The following is an 8773-nucleotide window of genomic DNA, read 5'->3' as shown; positions in this document are numbered from 1 at the left end:
GTGCAAGTAAAGGTTACAAATGCTCTCGTGGAGTCATAACATTATTCGAAGCGGTAGTTGTGTGCTGGTGATCAGGTTTATGATGATAATGCTTTGTTGATTAATGATTTAATTTAAAAGCTTACAAAAAAATAAATAATCCCAGTTTGAATATATAGTTTCCACGATATTCACTTGCATATGGAATGCCTAATAGATTGGTGGATTTCTATTGTGAAAATTGCTGAATTTTGCATACTGCATTGAAATTCAAATCGAGTTTAGATTGCTCTATCGACATTCAAGGCACAAATTAGCATACTTTTCATCGTTGCAAACAGTAAATTTCAGTGCCGCAAAGACGTACACCATACAATCTAAATGAAATATGGAATTTGAACAAGAGATATTACTGCTAAACTTTTACTCAATAGTATACAAATTGGCGGAGGCTGTACACACACAGACTCGAGAGGAAGGAGGCGAAACAACAACAAAATTACATTTATAGAGCGCCTTTCACGTCGGGAGGACGTCCCAAGGCGCTGGGACATACAGTAGGGGAGGTGAGCACGTGGAGTAAAGGAGATGCCGACAACAACTTGCATTTATATAGCGACCTTCATGCGGGGTAGCGTCCCAGAGCGTTTGGGCATACACTCCCCATGTAAAGGCATAACATGCAGGGAGTAACACAGTAAAGGAGTTGCACGCACACGCGCACACACATACAAGCGCACAAGGGTAGGAGAGCTTCTTGCACAGGGTTGCAAAGGAGTTGCATTGCATAGGGAGTGACACAGTAAAGGGATTGCATCTACAGGGAACAAGAGAGTGAGAGATTAAAGCAGCTACACGCACGCAGAGAGTTGCAAATGAATTAGGAGTGGGAGTAAGAGAGTAAAAGAGTGAGGGATTAAAGGCATGGGAGTAAGAGAGTGAGAGAGTAAAGGAGAGAATAAAGGAGTGGGAGTAAGAGAGTGAGAGATTAAAGGATTGAGAGAGTAGCATTGCACAGAGTCACAGAATAAAGGGGTTGGAGTGAGTCTTAGGGTGACAGAGTAAAAGGGTTGGAGTTAGAGAGTGAGAGAGTAAAGGAGCTGTATGTGCACATAGAAAATGAGAGAGTAAAAGGAGTTGGAGCGAGGGAGCGGGAGAGTATATGGAGTGAGAGAGTAAAACGAGTGGGAGTGAGAGAGTAAAGGAGTGGGAGTAAGGGAGTGAGAGAGTAACAGGAGTGGGAATGAGAGTAAGGGAGTGAGAAAGAAAAACGAGTGGGAGTAAGGGAATGAGAGAGTAAAGCAATGGGAGTAAGCGAGTAAAAGAGTGAGAGAATAAGGGAGTGGGAGTAAGAGAGTAAAAGAGTGAGAGAATAAAGGAGTGGGAGTAAGAGAGTGAGAGAGTAAAGGATTGAGAGAGTAAAGGAGTGAGAGTAAGAGAGCGAGCGAGTAAAGGAGTGAATAAGGGAGTGAGAGAGTAAAAGGAGTTGTGTGCAGAGATAAAGAGTTAAAGAGAGTTAGAGCTGAAGACTCAGCACAGAGAGCAGGCGGAGGGAGAGAATGAGAGGAGGGAGGGAGTGAGAGGAAGAGGGTAGGAGGGAGTGAGAGAGAAAAAGTGGGAGAGAGGAGAGAGTGAGAGGGAGTGGGAGAGAGAGTGAGGGAGGGAGTGAGAGTGAGTGACTGGGAGGGAGAGTGAGTGAGTGAGAGGGAGGGAGTGAGAGGGAAGGAGGGAGTGAGAGTGAGTGAGAGGGAGGGAGAGTGAGTGAGGGAGAGAGAGTGAGTGAGAGGGAGTGAGGGAGAGAGAGTGAGTGAGAGGGAGTGAGAGTGAGTGAGTGAGTGAGTGAGGGAAGGAGGGAGTGTGAGTGAGTGAGAGGGAAGGAGGGAGTGAGAGTGAGTGAGTGAGAGAGAGGGAGAGTGAGTGAGTGAGTGAGAGGGAGGGAGAGTGAGTGAGGGAGTGAGAGGGAGGGAGCGAGAGTGAGTGCGAGGGAGTGAGAGGGAGGGAGTGAGAGTGAGTGAGTGAGAGGGAGAGTGAGTGAGTGAGAGGGAGGGGAGGAGGGAGAGAGAGTGAGTGCGAGGGAGTGAGAGGGAGGGAGTGAGAGTGAGTGAGTGAGAGGGAGAGTGAGTGAGTGGGAGGGAGAGTGAGTGAGTGAGAGAGAGGGAGTGAGAATGAGTGGGAGGGAGTGAGGGAAGGAGGGAGTGTGAGTGAGTGAGAGGGAGGGAAGGAGGGAGAGTGAGAGGGAGTGAGTGAGAGTGAGTGAGTGAGAGGGAGGGAAGGAGGGAGAGAGTGAGGGGGCGGCCTCTCAGTCAGTACCAATGAGCCGCCGCCTCTCTCTCTCTCTCTCTCCCGTCTCTCTCCCTCTCGGCTTTAAACCCGCGGTGGCGGTTTGGCGGCGTCGTCGTCGTCGACTTTTTCCCCTGTGGAGAGATTCATACATTTTATATATATATATATATATATATTATTTTCCTGTGAGTGTGTGTGTGTGCGCTGTTTTTTTTTGGAAAAAAAACCGTCACCGACGACCGTTAAAAAATTTTTTTTTAAATTTTTTTAAAAAAAAACCGAATAATCCCTCGTGAGGAGAAGAGAAGAGAATCCGTTAGTGATTACTATTAGTAGTAGTAGTCGTCGTCGTAGTTGTTGTTGTTGTTGTTCCCCCTCCGCCCCTCACCCACCCACCCTCCCTCCCTCCCTCCCCGCCCGCCCCGGCAGGAGGAGGAGGAGGAGGGGGCGGCGGCGGCAGCAGGAGGAGCGGTCGGTCGGTCGGTCGGTCGGTACCTGAGGCCGAGGCGCGGCGCCATGTCAGACGTCAGGCCGCACTTCTACAAGCAGGAGCTCAACAAGACCATCTGGGAGGTGCCGGACCGTTACGAGAACCTCTCGCCCGTCGGCTCCGGGGCTTATGGCTCCGTCTGGTGAGTGAGGAGGGTGGGGTGAGGGGGAGGGAGGGAGGGAGTGGGGTGGCAGTGGCCACTATACCCAGGCTTCGCTAGGCCTCAGGTGGCTGGGTAGTGCTGATTGATGCTGACTACTGTTTTTAGTGATCACGAAAAAAAATATCCTGGAGGGAGAGAGAGTGTGAGTGGAGTGAGAGTGTGTGATGTGAGTGAGTGGAGAGAGTGAATGTGTGAGGAGAGTGAGTGGAGAGAGTGAATGTGTGAGGAGAGTGAGTGGAGAGAGTAAATGTGTGAAGAGAGTGAGTGGAGAGAGTGAATGTGTGAGGAGAGTGAGAGAGAGAGAGTGAATGTGTGAGGAGAGTGAGTGGAGAGAGTGAATGTGTGAGGAGAGTGAGTGGAGAGAGTGAATGTGTGAGGAGAGTGAGTGGAGAGAGAGTGAATGTGTGAGGAGAGAGTGAATGTGTGAAGAGAGTGAGTGGAGAGAGTGAATGTGTGAGGAGAGAGAGAGAGAGAGTGAATGTGTGAGGAGAGTGAGTGGAGAGAGTGAATGTGTGAGGAGAGTGAGTGGAGAGAGTGAATGTGTGAGGAGAGTGAGAGAGAGAGTGAATGTGTGAGGAGAGTGAGTGGAGAGAGAGTGAATGTGTGAGGAGAGAGTGAATGTGTGAGGAGAGAGTGAATGTGTGAGGAGAGAGTGAATGTGTGAGGAGAGAGAGAATGTGTGAGGAGAGTGAGAGAGAGAGTGAATGTGTGAGGAGAGTGAGAGTGAGAGAGAGTGAATGTGTGAGGAGAGTGAGAGTGAGAGAGAGTGAATGTGTGAGGAGAGTGAATGTGTGAGGAGAGTGAATGTGTGAGGAGAGTGAATGTGTGAGGAGAGTGAATGTGTGAGGAGAGTGAATGTGTGAGGAGAGTGAATGTGTGAGGAGAGTGAATGTGGAGAGTGAATGTGTGAGGAGAGTGAATGTGTGAGGAGAGTGAATGTGTGAGGAGAGTGAATGTGTGAGGAGAGTGAATGTGTGAGGAGAGTGAATGTGTGAGGAGAGTGAGAGAGAGTGAATGTGTGAGGAGAGTGAGAGAGAGTGAATGTGTGAGGAGAGTGAGAGAGAGTGAATGTGTGAGGAGAGTGAGAGTGAGAGAGAGAATGTGTGAGGAGAGTGAGAGTGAGAGAGAGTGAATGTGTAGTGAGAGTGAGAGGAGAGTGAATGTGTGAGGAGAGTGTGGGTGAGAGGAGAGTGAATGTGTGAGGAGAGTGAATGTGTGAGGAGAGTGAGAGTGAGAGAGAGTGAATGTGTGAGGAGAGTGAGAGTGAGAGAGAGAATGTGTGAGGAGAGTGAGAGAGAGAGAGAGAATGTGTGAGGAGAGTGTGGGTGAGAGAAAGTGAATGTGTGGTGAGAGTGAGAGGAGAGTGAATGTGTGAGGAGAGTGTGGGTGTGCTGTGTGCATACTTGTGGCTTCCACACTTCCCCCACCACCTCCTCCCTCCAGGCCAACTTTCTTTCCACAGAGTTTCTTTTCATCCTAAAACCAATTGCAATTAAGAGTCAGCAGGGGCTGTTTGCGTCTGGCTCACTTAACTTCTTGCATTATATTATCTCCAGGGTTTTCGTGCCAGTGGAAGGAGATCACTTACTGTATTTGGTGCGTGGATGCAAAAAAAAACACAACCATAGTTCAGTGGCTGAAGTTTTGGGGGTTTTCTTTTGCAAAAGTTTTGCTTATATTTAAAATAAAGCAATCCGGCTCCAGGGAGGGGGAGAGAGAGAATGGGCTATGGCCAGATTTTTACAATATTATTCATATAGAGTATTATTATATATTATATCTATGGCTTTTGACATAACCCCGTTTCCCCTGCCAATTGGTTGGTTAGTTACACAGTTTGTTTATTAGGCTTTAATGCAAAAGAAATGACAATGGCTGCATTTCGTCAGGACATTTATCGACCCAGAGGACAAACTGGATTCTGTTACGAAATCTCTGCCAATGCCTGCTATGCTGCCCTGATCTCCAACAGGAGTTGCTCAAAGTTGTGTGAGCCATTCCAGTTTCCACACGGGGGTGGGGTGGCGGGGAAGAAGCTCCCGTCAACCCTTGCCCTCAAGGGACCAGACTAAAAGATTGTTAACTTGCTTGGCGGAATGATGTGTTTACAGGGACATATGTTATTGCAACAGATGTTCTGTGGCATTAGATTAAGTGATGCTTTTTTTTCTTGTTCATTTTATATTGCTACCCGGTTTTAGAGTTTTTGCTAGTATTGAATCTTTTACAAACACCATTTACTGTGATTTAGGAAAAATGTGCATCGTTAAAGGTTGTTGGCCAATCTCGTAGGGGAAATACGATTTGAAATTTGGGGCAGTTCTTTTAATTTTTCCAAGTTGACTTATTATTTCCCAGTTTACAACGCTATATATTCTGTTGATGGACAAGGTCGCTGCAAATATACGAATATAAATATCTTTTTGGTGGCACTGGGGATCCTTTTGTTGGTTGGTTATACTTGGACCTCTGACAACAGGGCTGACTGACACTTTTGGTCTAAATGCAGGTAGAAACAGAAGTGGAAAATATACCAAGATCCACTGGATAGCTAGACCACACCTGGGGGTGGGGGAAGGAAATTGTTTCAGCAAGTACCTGCATGAAGCTTCCCAAGGAATTGGAGAAGTTCTGGGAGGTTGAGTAAATATGTGTTTACGCTTCTCGTTCCCTCCTCTCTTCAAACACTGGGGATATTCTGCGCACCACAAAATGATGCTAAACCACTCTGCAACCTTTACTGAGGAGAAGGAGGAACTGGAAGTTGGATCAGCCAAATTGCTTTGTGATGCAATTTATAATCATAATAAGTGGGGTGTAAGAAACCTATTTCAATCAAATGTGTACAAATTGCTTGTTCAATATCTGTTTGGATTGTATTCAACATGATGTGGAATGAGGGCGTGTAGATTCATCCTTAACAATTTCCAAATTCCGTGTGTTCCTCTTCTGCGACCATTTTATTGGGGGCGGTGACAGATTTGGAGAGTGGGGGCGGGTGGTGGGTGCGAGAAGTCTTGAGTGCACAGTTCCCAGTTTCTATTATACATTTCCTCATAGTTCTGTTTAAGTTTGGAGACTGATGTAGGCTTTTGGAAATGATTTTTCTGTTAAAAAAGAAATTTGGCCAAGTATCCTTCTTTGTTTGTATATCTTGGGCTTGTTCCAGAGATTTGAAATGAGACTCTTCCTGAAAAATCTTTCTCAGTTTGAAGAACTTTTGCTCAGTTTTTTTTTAATCCACACGGAGCCAGCCCTGCAAGATTGTTACAAAGTTGAGTTTATAAGATTTGCACGTGATTTGTACATGATTCATCTCTGTTTAATTTTTAAAAACGTTGTGTTTTCATGCACTAACTCTTTGAAGGAGTCAGTGAAACTGATGACAAAAAAAACATTCTCACTTTAAGGTGGAACTGATTACATGTAAACTGTTACGGTTATCATTTGTCAAAACTTAGTTCCTCATTGGTCTAAACGCAGGTTTGTGTAACTGCTTTTAGAATTATGATCTTTTGTGCTCTCCTTAAGTTAGCTTTTTGAATGATTTGAGGTAGCGTATTTGCGTTAGTTACTGAAAATGGCCTCAAAGGTTGAGGTAGTCAAATTAAGCATCAAGTATATGTTCAATCATTTTTTTGCATGTGGTTGGGCTTAGAACAGTTTATATAAGTCAGCCTTGTTGTTTAAATAATGGAACATATTGAAAAGGATATTGATCATTATTTGTAACTGATTTTTTTTAAAAATTGCAGCTGGTGGAAAGGCTACTGTTAAAAGAAACTAAATCTAAACATGACGAAAGGTTTTTTTAATGGGCGATTTCAACACGCGCTGGAATCTTTATTCTGAGATGCTAATAAATCTGTTCAATTTGTAAAACAGCTTAAAACGATGCACCTCATTTACTCATTTATTCAAATGTTAAAAGAGCAATTGTTTTTTGAAATCTGGTGTTGCACTTCTGTGCATTGCCCTAAAATCCTTCATAATGTTGTGCTTCTGATATTGCAAATTGCTGTTTTTGTTTCAGAGTACCTTTGCTGCAACACAGCTGGTTATTGACAAATGAAAAGTTGAATCACAACAATTTGCTTTTCACGTGTATAGTGCTTTTCATGTGGGAGACCGTCTCAAAGCGCTTTACAAAACAAAGTGGAAACCAGAGCTGGGAGGGCGATGTGGGGGAGGTGGCTGAAGGTGCAGTCAAAGAGAGGTATTCTGACTGGTTTTGAAAGCAGAGAGGGAAGCAAATAAGGCGGAGACATTTCAGAAGAGAGCACTGGAAAGCAGGGACAGAATGGTTGTCGATGGTGGGGTAGATGTGGGCAGGGAATAGGATCATACAAGATCGAAGAGTTAAACTGTGAAGCACTTGATGTAATGCTGTGGAGCACTTGATGTAAGGACCAATATCTTAAAGTCGATCAATTGAGATAAAAGGGAGACATTGTTGCTAGAATGGGGATGATAGGGGATCTGCCCCATTGACTGATCTGCTCATTCAAGTTTTCACTATATGCCAAGCCACTGTCATCAACAGTGGCTTGCAATATAGCGAACACACCTTCATGGCTCAGGAATTGGGCTACTGAGAACTGTTATTGAGGATCGACTCAACTGATATTCTATTGCTAGATGCTGGCATTACTTAGCTAAAGCTTATGGAGGGTAGAGTTTGGGAGGCCAATAATCCCAGCAGAGTGGGGAACTTGCCTGGAGGTGAAAAAGGCATGGATGAGGGTGTTGGGGTGATGTACAGACAGGCAGGCGATGTGGAGTTGGGGAAAATGGATTTAGTTGGAACTCCACAAATGGTTAAGTAGAGACTTGATGGTGGAACAAGACGAGGAGAAGAATAAGGTTCCTTACAGGCTCTGTGAGGTGGAGTGAGTAACCGGTGAGATTAATGTTGTTGGCCTCGAAGTTGAGGTGATTTTATGAAGCGAGCTGCAGGAGAAATAATTGTACATGCCTTAATATTGTATTATGTGCTGAATGCAATATCATCATCATTTTAAAAAAAAAAGGGTAGTTGTGTTCGTGTATGGACTTGAATAAGTGTAAATCATAATTTTTTAACATTCTTATGTGTATAAGTTTCCAGTCTACTGAGATATCTTTGCAAGCGTGCTTTTTTATACAGTTTTTTTACATTGCCAGAACCTTTTGCAATCAGTATACACATTGACAGTTTGTTGTAATCTTTTAATGATTATTTGTAATATTTGTTTTGGTCAAGGATTATGACTACTGTTAGATCAGCAGTCATGATCCTCGTTGTGCAGGAATTAATTTCATACTGTTGGTGTGTAAAATTGCTCTTGTGCTCCAATTATATTGTCAGCACCAGACCTTCTAAGTTGAGTAGTTATTTTCTGATTAAGCGCTTTGGGGCATCCTCCTGACATGAAATGAGCTATATAAATGTAAATTGTATTTGTATTGTTCAAATTGAGGAAAGCCAAGTTTTGCTAGTGATATTTTTAATTTTAATTTTAGTAGTGAATTGGGTTTTCTGTGAAATGCCTGATCAAAACTTCACCATTTTTAAAAAAAAAAATAATCGGCAGAACCTTTAAAGTTTGTACAGATCAACCAGCATATTTGTCCCTTCCCTGAGTGATAAAGTACAGCTTTGATTACACCATTTTCTAATGAAAGATTATATGTATATGAGCATATACCGTAGACATAAGAGTTTTTGTTGACAATATGGGAGATGCTTGTTAGTTCTAAGTAAATGGCTTTAGATGCTTTAGAAATGTGAATGAATGCATGTAGACCTTTGCAAATCCACACTTGTCTTTTAGAAATGGTTGTGTTTGTAACATTTGCAGTTCAATGTGGTCTCGATT

The 8773-nt window shown here is 43.9% G+C and overlaps 1 protein-coding gene across 2 annotated transcripts in view; it reads left to right on the top strand.

The window, feature by feature from the left end:
- Positions 1 to 2703: 2703 nt before the first annotated feature.
- The window catches only part of LOC103179134 (mitogen-activated protein kinase 14), a 30430-nt gene continuing 24360 nt past the window's right edge, over positions 2704 to 8773 (top strand). Inside the window, exon 1 of one of the 2 annotated variants that reach the window (XM_007894255.2) lies at positions 2704 to 2894. In XM_007894255.2, the coding sequence (XP_007892446.1) occupies positions 2779 to 2894 (116 nt within the window). In that variant the 5' untranslated portion in view covers positions 2704 to 2778. The remainder of the gene's footprint in view (positions 2895 to 8773) is intronic. The other variant, XM_007894256.2, reaches the window with a different exon arrangement.

The sequence above is a fragment of the Callorhinchus milii genome, unplaced genomic scaffold (assembly GCF_018977255.1).
Source record: "Callorhinchus milii isolate IMCB2004 unplaced genomic scaffold, IMCB_Cmil_1.0 Scaffold19, whole genome shotgun sequence".
NCBI lineage: Eukaryota > Metazoa > Chordata > Chondrichthyes > Chimaeriformes > Callorhinchidae > Callorhinchus > Callorhinchus milii.
Note: the sequence above shows the minus strand (reverse complement) of the source record. Positions and strands in the feature narration are given on the sequence as shown.